Source organism: Cibotium barometz, chromosome 24 (genome assembly GCF_041138505.1).
Source record: "Cibotium barometz isolate CiBa-2024 chromosome 24, ASM4113850v1, whole genome shotgun sequence".
Taxonomy (NCBI): Eukaryota; Viridiplantae; Streptophyta; class Polypodiopsida; order Cyatheales; family Cibotiaceae; genus Cibotium; species Cibotium barometz.
This window is the reverse complement of record NC_141069.1, coordinates 30,598,632-30,611,481: the sequence shown is the minus strand read 5'-3', so window position 1 is coordinate 30,611,481 and position 12,850 is coordinate 30,598,632. Positions and strand designations below refer to the sequence as shown.

Genomic DNA, 12,850 nt, shown 5'->3' with positions numbered 1-12,850 from the left:
ACCAACGTTGCTCGCTGCGCCAATTGCCTAAGCTGTCGCTTCTGCCACCTCATTAGTGCCAGCGCCAGTCAGGATTGCTGGCTGTGGACCTGATTTGACATATATTCCCTTATGCATAAATAGATGTATAAAAGAATTTTTTTATTATAAAAGTGTTACTTTCATTAAAATTGAATTTATGTATAAATAGATGCATAAAAGATTTTTTTTAAAGCGTTACTTTTATCAAATTTTGATTTTATGCATAGAAAGATGCATAAAAAATTTTATTTTTATTTCAAAAGAGTTATTCTCATTAATTTTGATTTTATGCATAGAATGATGCATAAAAAAATTATTTTTATTTCAAAAAAGTTATTCTCATTAATTCTTATTTTATGCATAGAAAGATGCATAAAGAAATTTATTTTTATTTCAAAAAAGTTATTCTCATCAATTTTGATTTTATGCATAGAAAGATGCATAAAGAAATTTTTTTTTATTTCACAAGAGTTCGTGGGGCCTCTCTTTGAGGTTTGCTTTTTCTTCAGTTTTGGATCCGGTATTAGCCCGGTGAGAGATTCTTGTGGGTCATCCCTGTGGTGTGCTCGACATGATCTCGTGCCTCGACACCAACTTTGACTTGGAATTCTACATTGGCATATTTGTTTGCTTTTGCATTCATTGTTGTACTGATCCTAGCCAATGTGCCTGTGGTTTATTTCTGAATAAAAAGGATTCCCCGTTCAACGTGGTGTATTGTGCAAAGATCCCCAAACCCTTCTCTCTCTCTCCCTCTCTCTATCTCTCTCTCTTGGATACATGGTTGAGTCTGTCACAACATACCCTACTGGGCTTACACAGACTATGAAACCCAACAAGTAAGCCCTCTTTGTTGATTGGAAGGTGGCCAATGACAAATAAAAACCTCTCTAGCATCCACAAGGAGATGTAGACTAGGAGCGCAGCGCTATCTGGAGAAACCGTAGCTATTGTCTGCCACAACCTACATTTCAAGAATTATACACCATTGTGTTTCTAGTTCTTCAGTGATGGTCAAGTAAGCATGTGTTAGGCTAAATGAAAAGGAAGCTGTCCCTTTTCTACAATCGAGAGCCACCCTAGAAGCCGGGAAAAGAAATGGCTGTTCAACCAAAATCTGTGTAAAATTTGCATGCAGTCAAGCAGACACACAGAATGGCATGGTAGGCCTTCAGGATAATAATGTGGAGGATGGGAACTAAAAAGTATAAGTTTAGTTTTCTATCATATAACAGAGAAGGAGAATAGCAGGGTGTCACCATTTGGCAAAAGGCTACCAATGACACATGTGGCCCCATCAACAAATTGGTTCTCTTAGTGGCTCTTGGCAAGATGGAACCCACAGAGCAGGTGTCATACCAACCAAAGCACACTTCTGCGCATTCCCACACAATTTGCAGTCTTATAAGACCATAAGCCTAGTCATGGTGGTGATAATGGAGATGTGCTAAGAAAAGCATGTTCCAGTTCTCGTTGACATAAGATAAGGCATTGTTGCATGAAATTGTGCTGCTGTTGGTGGTGATATTGTGGACAACACACTGAACCCCGGTTACCTATTGTCACCTTCTCAGGTCAATTTGCTCGTGTGTATTTACTGTGATGAATTTTATGCCATAACTAAGCACTCAAATATAGCCAACAAATCACATAATCGAGTCCATATAAAAAAACTGAGATTTCAGGAAAATTACTTATTGCGTTATAACCTTTCCTATACAATGATAGCCCCCCATTTTCCTTGGAAGGATCTGGCAATGACCTAGTGGTAGGTAGAATCAGCAACCCTTATCTAGGCAACAAATCTAACCACCCAACAAAGCCTAAAATCATATATATTTTTCAACTTGTGATTTACATTAACATGTTTGGAGAGGTGAATTCTCCTGCTTGATGTAAACATCACCACTAAATGGCAGCTGCGGTTGCAGCAAAGTGGTTGTGCCAAACCTTCCTACCAAATACCGAAATATTGGAAAAAAGATGACAAAAAGGAAGGCAATGCAAGCAGGAGCAAAGATGGACCATCCTATGACCTGCAAAACACCAACAAAGGGTTATACTTGAGATCATAGTACATACAGATCTAGATTCAATACATGTCAGTTGCAAAATATATATGCACGTGCACACAGATGTGGACGTGTGCGTGCATGTGTTGGTGTGTACATGCGCACTCAGATGCATGAGTGGATGTGTGCACGCACAAGTGCATATGTGGGTGTTGGGTGTATGTGCATGCATGTGAGTGCATGTATGGATATGTGTGTGCATGTGCAGGTGGATAGTAGCGGGCATGGATGTGTGTTCATTGGGCTGTTTTTTTTTTAGGGGGAGGGGGGGGAAGGAGGTGCAGGTCAGGGGACTCAGGGCGGGGAGGACTTACTGCGTGTAAAATTCCAAATAGCACCGTGCGAGACCCACGCCCTCTTATCACATCCCATAATGCTTTAGAGGTGAGTGGGAAATGACGTCCACCAGTCACCAACTCCCCAACTCGTAAAAACGGTACCACCAGCCTGCTTGAAAGAAAAATCCATAAGCAAAAATCTTGAAGGATATCATATATTATTCAATTCAAATCACCGAAATAATTGAGACATACCCCAACTGAAGTGGTGTTACCACAAAATTTGCTAGTATGAGTGTTGGCCAATGGCACTTCGACCGCAAAAGCACAGCAGCAATTGCACATAATCCAACAGTCACACCTGGAGAAAATAAAGCAAGTTTGTAAAATTAGCAACTTCTCAATAGGTGGCTGCATTAATAATAAACTAAGGAACTTTTCAAAAGGTAGCTGCATTAATAATAAACTAAAATGTATACATATAGATAATTTAAGCTATAGATACACGTGATTACTACATGCCCAGTGCCCACCGTTGACATGAGTTCATTGAATTTGCATCCCAGTCAGCCAATCGTGAAGACAAGCAACTTGCCTATGTGTAAGAGTTGGGTGCCAATTGCTTGCGCATCAGATGGTCCCAATTTTCTGTCGAAATGTGAGTGGCAGCAGACAGGTGGGTTTGTGTATCCAGCCTTGCCCCAACACCTACTTCCAGAACAGATAACTTACTCTACAATTCTCTCTTGTCGAGTAGACCTTTCAGAGGAGTGCTAAAGTTGCTCTATAGCACTCACAAGGCATTCCAATGTGACAGGATAAGGGGTAGGACTTACCAAGCTTTGATTGTGAATTAATGTGTTCTCTTTGTAATCTTGAGGACACCCATCCTTACAATTGGCATCTCTACTACGCTTGCTTCATACACTTCAAACTCCAACATCTCACTTTAGCACAGTGATTTATGATTGCTCACCAGTAAGCACATTTGAAGACTACTGATCTCAGAAAAATCTCAACCAAGCACTGCTTCTAAGAATTAAATTATATTCCTAATGCAAAGCTTATAAAGATTGTTAAACCCAATCATTTTTTGTTCATGCACTTCCCGCCTCGGTCCTCTAGTCATACATTTTCATTACTCTTATTTTGCCGCCAGGAGAAACCTAGACTTGCTTTCGTGCTATCCATTCTAGCGGAATGTGATGACATTTTCTGGCCATTGATTCTTGCTGACAGTGACAATGAGGTATACCACAAAAGTATGGCATGGTGGGAGTTTCCTTTTGGAACATGGTGCCAAGTTTGCATCCGGCCCCTTTCTGAATATTTGTGCATCCAGCTCAGTATGGCTTTGCAGGTCCCTCCTCCAATGCAAGCCCAATTCACTGTGCATCCAGCTATTCTTCAGGCTCAGTATGGCTTTGCAGGCCTGACCCGATGTTCGTGATAAAATACCTTTGGAAGGAGGGAAGGTGTTCCGGGGCGGGGGGGGAGGGGAGGTGGTGGTGGTGGTGGTGGTGGTGGTGGTCTGGTGTTTCATTTGTCTTGGCTATTCTGTGTTATTTTCATTTATGGTTAATTGTGTTTTAAATTTTAATCTACCCTCCTTGTTACATTGTATCAAAACCTGGGCTTCCTTCTTCGTGTTTGGAAAACCAGTCACATCTCGGAAGCTTGATCATTAGCCTAGTTAACCTATAATGGCCAATAGCACACCAAGCTATGTTGGACCAAGAACTCTCGGAATTGAAAAGCTTAAGGTGTCAAGTGAGGCGCCACAAAGAAGAGATGGCCGCAGTCAAATCAATTCTTGAACAAAAGGTCTTTACTACTTGGAAAAAGGCTGCCCAAGATTATAAAGCATTTGCTACCCATGGTAAGGAGATAAAACTCCGTGAATCGGCACTTGGCCCTTTTCTACCTCCACACCAATGGAGATGTTATCAAGGACAATTATGGGTACTTGTCTTTTAAGAAGCCTCCCCGTTATCCCACTCGTGGTGATACATCCGTGAGGATGAGATCTGAAGTTGGCCAAGAAGAATTTTCAGCCGCTTCACCACATTCTACCTCTCGCCACAAGCAAGAGTCTAGAAATCGTGAAGTGAAATCTCAGAGATCGGAAAGCATATCAAGGAATTGAAGCAAGAGTATCCGTAAAATCACCTTGTCCTAGCAACAAGGATAGAAGGCATGAAGAAAAGCATGCAGACTCTCGACATAAGAAGCAGACCAAGTTCAAATACAGTGATAAAGTCATCAAATTTGAAAATTTTCATTGTGGGTTTGATCCTAAGCTCTTCCATGTATCACTCAATTCAAAGTAGCATTTAGTGATGAAGAGTTTTTAGAAAGATCCCTTTCCCACGTGGTTATGCACCTAAATGGGATGGCTTAGTTATTGGTGGATGTTACACAAAATGTGGCACTGCGACGCGTTTAGATCAGTTCACAAAATGTTTCAGACATTTCAGCTGAAGCCTCTTTGCACATTCGGTTATCCGCTTTATTGAGGAGCTTTAAGCGATGCTCAGGGTGCTTTGAATGGAGGGGGTGTTTCAGTTTTGTAAGCGTTATCCTCACTTTGTCATTGAGAACAATGATTCCTAAAAGGGGGAAAGAATGTTACGACCCTTACATGTGGCAACACGTGGGACACGTACACAATGTTACGTGGGATTTACACGCCAATAATGCATGGGACACGTGCACAATAGGCGTTTCTGAAACGGGAGGTATGAAACCGGTTTCATAGGTTTCGTACGAGTTTCGTAAAATGTAAGAAAAAGGTTTCTTTCGGACTACAAAATAACTGTGGAAATTTATATATATACAAGATATGACTCATGTCATGACTCATACATGATACATAGCAAACACAAATTGATAATGATTCATCATTGTATACAAAAGCATAAATGAACATTCAACACACAACAATGATTATAGCAGAAGCATAGATGAATAATGACTCAAATGAGATTACATATGAATCATGTAAATAAAATCCCTGCACTCTCGAGTCATCAATGATAAACCATGTCACATGATTCATGAAATGTAAATAACACAAGTCAAACTGTAAATGAAATCCTAAATCTTGAGTCCTAATTCCTACAATAGAAGACTCAAGAGTCAAGACTCATCGTCGTCCTGACCCTCCGCCAGATCCATATCCTCATCTGCAAGCTCAATATCATCAGCCTCATCCTCACTACTAGTGCCACTCCCAGAAGACTCCTGAATGCATCCTCATCAGGTGGAGGTGCATGCAAAGTACTAGCACCAGTTGAAGCTCTTGCTTGAGATCGTGTGCCGCGAGATGGAGCAGTGATTTCCTCGTAGAGCATGGTGCATATATCCCTCTCCTCTTGTGGAATATTAGGTATCTCCTTGCACTTTGTGATGTCTATCTTGTTTGGGTTGACTTGGAGGGGCTCTAGGGGGTAGTCCTTTTGCTCAAGCAATCATAGATTGCAGTGGCAAAAGACTAACCTCTCCAATTGTGTTGTGGACATTATGTTTCTCTTCTTGGTATGGAGTAAGGCCCATGTACTCCAATTTCTCTCACAAGGCCTAGAGCTACATTCTTGAAAAAGAACTCGCATTGATATGCGTCTCTGAAAACAAGATAGAAATTCTCAGTGCTCATATTATAGAAACATGCTTTAAATTTCTGATAACAAACTATTGAGGCTAAATCCCGAGTCCCAACTCTTACCAAGTGAGGTGCCTCAATGCCGTATTTCTCCCACCAAGAAACTAGTTGCAACTGAGTCTCCTCTCTCTGCAGTGCGCGACCCAAAATCACCGCTTCAATTGCGGAATAGAAGACGTTCATCCTCCAGCTTCAATAGCAGATCATCGTCATCTCCCACAAGCCTGCTCATGTAGGTTGTCCATCCATCTTCTCATTCTTTGTTGACATACTGCTCCTCACTCCTCCATAGAGGATGAGGGATATGGGCAACACCATGGATGGGCCTATGAAACCAATCCCAATGCTGGTTCCATGTCTTTGAGATCTTGGACCCTTTATAAGAAATCCAAGAGTAACAAAGTTTAGAGAGAATGAAAACATAAAGTTATAGATATTCTTTAGCCATGGGCAATTGCTAAGAATGAGTACCTGGCTGCAGACAATGCAGTACATAAGTCAAGAGCTTCTCCTATTTTGTCCATGAATTCATAAAGAAGACCAGTAGTGCTCCCCTCCATGTGTGTCAATCGAAGAACGTTGTACATGGGGTTCATTGTCTTCACTAGGCTTGTTGCATCCTCCCACCAAGCATCTATCATGACCATGTGACAGAAAGCCACTGCCTTAGGATCATTCTTATCGTCCCATTGTTGCCACTCATGGCAAACAACAGTACGCAGCAAGCCATGTTGGACTCTAATAAGCCTCTCCAATACTATGAACATATACGCAAACCTTGTCTTCGAAGGCTTTAGAAGCTCAAGGTCACTATTTGCCCTATACATGCTCAAAACCTTGGGTCTCTTGCAGACAAAATTGACCATGCTTGATGCCGTAGAGAAATGCGTTGCTGTTCCGAGAGTTTACTCAAGAGCAATAAGACGTGTCAAGTGGACTGCTCTTAGGGGTTTTTTCTTGGAGCATGATAAACCATCCACAAGAGAGAGAAAATCAACATGGCCTTCATGGGTTGCTCCTACATGTTCTTGCCCGGAGCAAGGTAAACCATCCACGAAAGTAAAACAGCACGCGCTACAGCTCCTCTGGCTTGCACACCTACCTCCTTTGCCTTCTCCTTTGTGCTCGGCTAGAAAATCAACAATGCCTTCGTAGGCTGCTCCTACAGGTTCTTGCCCAGACAAAGGTAAACCATCCACGAAAGCAAAACAGGCTAGAGCTCCCCTCGCTTCCACACATGCCTCCTTTGCCTTCTCCTTTGCCCTCCCTCCCTGAGCACACCCCTCTACCCCACCCTCCTTATCCTTCACCTACTTGATTAATATACCCATCCATCTTCTATAGATATCATTTTAATGCGATCATATGGATATCATGTTAATAATATCCTTTCTAAAGCGTAAGCTTTGTTGTTTTAATAAATATGACAAGAAAAGTACAAAAGCGATTAAAAAATGTGCTCTCTTAAAACAAGATGAATGGTTGTTAAGTTTAATATGAACTTCTTGATTTAAAAGAAGACTTGTGTCCATTACTTGAAATAAATAAAACACTAAATTGAACAATTTGAATCTTCCCTTGAAATATAAGATGACCAAAGACATAATAAGACCCTTACATACACCTAAATCAAACAATGTTTGATTTAAATCCTCTTCAAGAAGAAGAGAGGTCCAGCTGCAATTATTGGATATACGACGACTTCCGCATCATCTTACCGACTACAAAGGGAGTTATTGAACTTCCTACTTTTGCTGTAGTAGGTGTTAGCATCTTTTGAGATATATCAGCTTTGGACCTCACTGGTGTTGAAGACTCACTAGGATTATAAATCTTCTTTTACAGGCCTTACCCTCGCCATCGACGCAACCCTCCCCCCGATTGGTAGACTCCTCTTCAGGATCCCCCCAGCACCCCCCCCCCTCTCCGGTGGCTCGGAGCCTTCACCCACCATGACACCCCCCTTGAAGTCCCCAGCTCAGATGGGGAGCCCGCACTTATTTTCTCAGTTGGCCATCAGGGTCGACTGCCTCTCTCCCCATCCAAGGACTTCATCGTTGGCTCATTTGAGAGGATGAGGATTCTTGGCTTCCATGATCATTGTTGCCCCCCCCCCCCCCCCCCCCCCCCCCCCCCCCCCCCCCCGCGGCAGGCCCAGGGTGGCCCGTGACATCTTTGCAGCTTTGGCTTTGGGAAATCTGACCTTTGATGGGTAGAGTGAGACATATACAGTCAGGACCCGGAGAGTGGGATTGGCAGGACCCTTTCTGCCCAGAAAGCCTGACCACCCCCTTTTTTCATGAATCATTATACAGTGAGGATGGGACACAGGATTCAGATGCAGGTGATAGACAGCACCTCGGCAACAGCAGGTCATTGAACCTCCCAGGGTATCTCCTCCAGCTCCCTCGGAGATTTTTGGAAGCAGCTGTGGGACAGCCTTCAGCCAAGGAAGGTCACACTCTTCCTCTGGTAGGTAGCCCACCCTCCTTGCTGTGTCGGCACTTGGTTGGGAAGGTCGCACTCTTCCTCTGGTAGGTAGCCCACCGCACTCTCCTCATTGAAGGACAGTCAGCACAATGCACGCATTGCAACCACCCTGTGCATGAACTGTCACCTCAAAAGTAGTAGCCTGAGTGACAGAGACCAACACCATCGTTTCTACCAGGAGGTTGCAAGGGGGAGGGCCCTCTGACTTACGTACTGCAGGATGGAGAATATTCCCACTTCCGAGTTAGCTACAAAGACCTAGCCTCCAAGCACTAGTCAGAGATGGGAGATCATCCGCAGTATTTCTGCCTGGCACATATGGCGGGCCCATTGCAACGAAATGATCAAATGCCTTTCCAATGTGCCAAAGACACTCTTATACACGGTAGGGAGCAGGCCGACTTGCCTGTAGGGCTGGCCGACCAAGAAAAGAGGACACGGATTATTCATTAATTTGAAAAAAATGCCCTTTCCCCTTAGGCACCTAGCCCAAATGGGCGGGCTAGCCCCCAAAACTGAGTGCCCTGTTCACTGCCCCCTCTTGGTCTTCCATTTCCCCCTTCTTGTTGTTATTAGTCCCATCAACTATAAATTCACACACCAAGACTTTTGACTTGACTTCTATGAAGGCATCGACTCCTACCACTGGTGATCGAGGCACCCGACAAATGTCTAATAAGTGCCTACACACACCGTACAACATTTACAGCTTGCAGTGGGTTACATTTGACCTATGCGGGACTTGCACATGGACACTGACACTAACGGGAACCTAGGTGGTGCCTGGCAGACTGTCCCTGGACAAGGGCTACAACATGCTCATTAGTGCCCATCAAAATGGTGTCCTAAGTGTAGACTAAGCAATATGTCCACATGGCACCCTAGTACAGCAGGTGTGCACATGACATCTTTGGCATGTATCCACGCGAGGATTACTTCATAGGTAGCATAGCTGGTTCGAAAGTCGTGTCAAATGAGGTGTAGCAACCTTGCCATTTTTTCACTCACACATGCACACATGAATGCCTACATACACACATACATATTGTACATATTAGTTGTGTGTGTGTGTGTGTGTGTGTGTGTGTGTGTGTGTGTGTACATATATTGCACATTTGTAAAGGTGTACACTGTAGAGTGCATCCCCTTCGTGGATTGAAACTTTTGAAACCCGTACTGTTTGCATGTTTCTGGAGGTTTTGACAACCCTACTAGGGAGTTTATAATAATGAATGAAGGCTGGGTGTCTCTTGAAAGCAAAATTTCAGAAATGTGCTTTAGTTATGTATCCATGTAAGGGATGCCTGTGTTGGTATTAATGTTTTATGATATTTAAGCTGAGTACTGAAAACACTAAAATGACTTAAGTATGGGCATGCTTGTATATTCCAGTGGTGGGACCGTAATTGGACTATGTCATTAGACCAATGGATTTTTAAGGACTAAACTAGACCACTTATCTCTTTGATTAACAACATATTGAAATGATTTGAAGCACAGCCAAGGTTAGGCAAGCCAAAAAGAGCTTCTTTGAAGAAACTCATACCCTACACCTCTACAGAATGTCAACCCAGCTATGAAGTGAACCAGTGGGTATTCAATCGTTTTACAGCCTTCTGCACTTTTCTAATCCAAACATGCACATTTCATACAATTTAAAGGAAGGCTGCATCAGTCAAGGTTCCTCCACAATATCTCTTCTCTCTTTGTTTGGAAAGAGAAGTGACAAGAAGTCCCCATTAATCATCATGTCTTAGAGGTTTTCAGTACAATCCATCAATACATGTCATGCATGGTCCTTTTCATTGTTTTTGCTACATGGCCACATAAGTTAAAAGGTATCACATTCACAACATATTACACAAAAGTACATGTTTGCAGGCATTTGGGCACTGATTGCATTAAGAATGGTCCTTGCCACCAGTGGAGATATGCAACAGCATAAGCATCCCATTAAAGGAACCTTGATAATCAATGGCTATTAAGCTGTCGAATGCTTCAAATCATGCCCATTTTGAAGCCAAATCTTCTGGCAATTTGGAGGCATACATGATTCTAGACATGATAAGAGAAGCAATCTTACTCTCTTTGTTCCAAGAACACTCGTTTCTCAATCAGCCTCATAAGAGTTTGGAGCAAATTGTACTCACTCAACCATAGGCACACACTGTGGGGAGTTGCATGCAAACACCATGCACCATGACTAATCGTTTGCCTTGCTCTGGTGCAAATGCACAAAAAAAAGACCATTTGCCTTTTGTGGTAAAACTAAGAAAGTTTGTTTTCCTCTTGGCCCGCAATAGCAATGTATCTGCCAACAAGGCTCTTCAATCAAAGTTGGTATGTCATTGGTGGAATGACCACATCCATAATTGAGATAGGGACAGTAAACTCATATAAAAAAAATGATTAGGAACCCATTTGCATTGGGCAAGCACCTTGGTAAAGTAAAGACATCAAGTCAAGATTCAAGGGACCAGCTGGTTAAGCATCTCAACGAGCACAAGACAAACATTTCACTTCAAACTCACCCATAGCTAGCTTACTCCCAACACAAGCTCCCTAGCCTACAAAAATATTGAAGGATGTTGTATGCATCACTAATTTCATCTAACCTTGAATGGATTAAATAGAGGCACTCCTTGAAGTTGACTTACTGGTACACCTGATCATGAAAAGAGCACTTCTATCCATTTGGAACGAGCTAACACATTTTTTATATTTGAAACATTAAAACACAAAGCATTGCTATGTCTAGCTAGCTTTAAAAGCTGTGCAGTGAAAGTGTATTAAAAACCTTTTAGAAAACATCGATTCTTACCGCAAACAGGGAAAATTCCAAGAGTAAGTCCGAGGGCTGCTGACAGCGAAAGCAGCTTTGGTTCTAAGCCCCTATAAGAATTCACAAGCACTTTTAGAGCCTTCAACATGCAGAAAAAACAAAGGCATGCATCCTAGTCAAAGAAAAAAACCATGACATACATACTCCATCACTAGCATAATGATACCTACAATTGTAAACCAGAGAACATGGAGCCATGCCAAAATAGCTCATCTATAATCATCATTTTTTCCATGTGATTTTATGAATGCAAAAAAAGCTTAAACACTATGTGCCATACATGACAAAAACAAAAAGAGAAAAGAAAAAATGCACCTTCTGAGAATAACAATGAAAGGATTCAGGACTCTTTGTCTACCCCATTGCACAATCCACGTCTGGCGCCAGCATCGCTCATCGGTGACAACAAGCTCCATCTCAGATTCCAAATCGTCATGTGTATTCACAGGGTCTCTTTCTTTAGTGTGGAAATCAAAAGAGCACTTGGAAAGAAGTTCCCATTGCTGCTCTCTTGTGAGAAGCAAGGGCTTAGAAGACATGATCTTAGCTTAATGCAAGCTAAGAGGAGGCATTTCTTTGATTTAATTAAGCTTAAACCAAAGGTGGACAGCAAGTTTCTCCCACATGGATGCGTGGAGTAACCCTCCTCTCTAATTACAGTTAACAAAACCCACATGAAAGGATAATAATACGCACATCAATCCTGCATTAAGGGCGATGATAAAACGCAAGTCAGATTTCAAAGAGTACGGACCTAGGTTAAATTAACCTTGGGAAAAACACATCAAATTTGTTATGATACATATAGCATTAGAAAGATAAATCTGCAAAGGCCACATTTCAAAGGGTGCAACCTTAGGAAAAACCCACAACAGATTTCTGAGGAAATAGATAGCATTAAAGGGGAAAAACCTGCACGAGCCACATCTATAGCCTTACGGGGAGACGGACACATATGTTGAAAACTCATGTCAGATTGGAAAGGATACAGACTTCAAAGATGGGATAATTCAAGGCATTGAGAAAGCCTTAAGAAAAAAAAAATACACACACGAAAAGCAAAATCAGAAAGCGTAAGGATAAACCCTCGGGCCTTAAGGCTCACATACAGCAAAGCAATGAGAGGATGGGCACGGTTTTTACCAACACACATGAGAGAATGGAGGATTACTTACAGAGCCGCTAAAAACGATTAAGGTGGTTTGAACTGAATAAAATAATTTATTTTTATTGAGATTCTTCTTGAATTTAGGCTCACTGAGCACTAGTCCTCTAATTGGAATGGCAAATCAACTTAAAATTCCATAAATGCTGCCCACGGGCGCGAAGTCTAGTGGTGGCCGCCCGGGTTCACGTAGTCTAGTGGTGGTCGCCTGGGTTCGATGCCAGTGAGCTACACGACAGGGGGGTTGGTTGTAAGCCGATGGAGTAATTGAGCCACAAAAGTGGCTTAAGGCTCATTAATAAATTTTAAAGAATTGGAAAG

The 12,850-nt window shown here is 42.3% G+C and overlaps 1 protein-coding gene across 2 annotated transcripts; it reads right to left on the bottom strand.

The window, feature by feature from the left end:
* Positions 1-1,667: 1,667 nt before the first annotated feature.
* LOC147625169 (uncharacterized) lies at positions 1,668-12,547 on the bottom strand. 2 transcript variants are annotated; one of them, XM_086818417.1, is made up of 6 exons: positions 12,219-12,547; positions 11,680-12,067; positions 11,344-11,414; positions 2,627-2,732; positions 2,408-2,540; positions 1,668-2,057 (listed from the first exon to the last, which is right to left on the bottom strand). In XM_086818417.1, exons 2-6 carry the CDS (start codon positions 11,901-11,903, stop codon positions 1,881-1,883), a joined length of 711 nt encoding a protein of 236 aa, XP_086674543.1. In that variant the 5' UTR covers positions 11,904-12,067; positions 12,219-12,547; the 3' UTR covers positions 1,668-1,880. The 2 variants fall into 2 exon arrangements, with proteins under 2 accessions (XP_086674543.1, XP_086674544.1); XM_086818418.1 differs by having other exon boundaries at positions 12,277-12,547.
* Between the last annotated feature and the right edge of the window lie 303 nt (positions 12,548-12,850).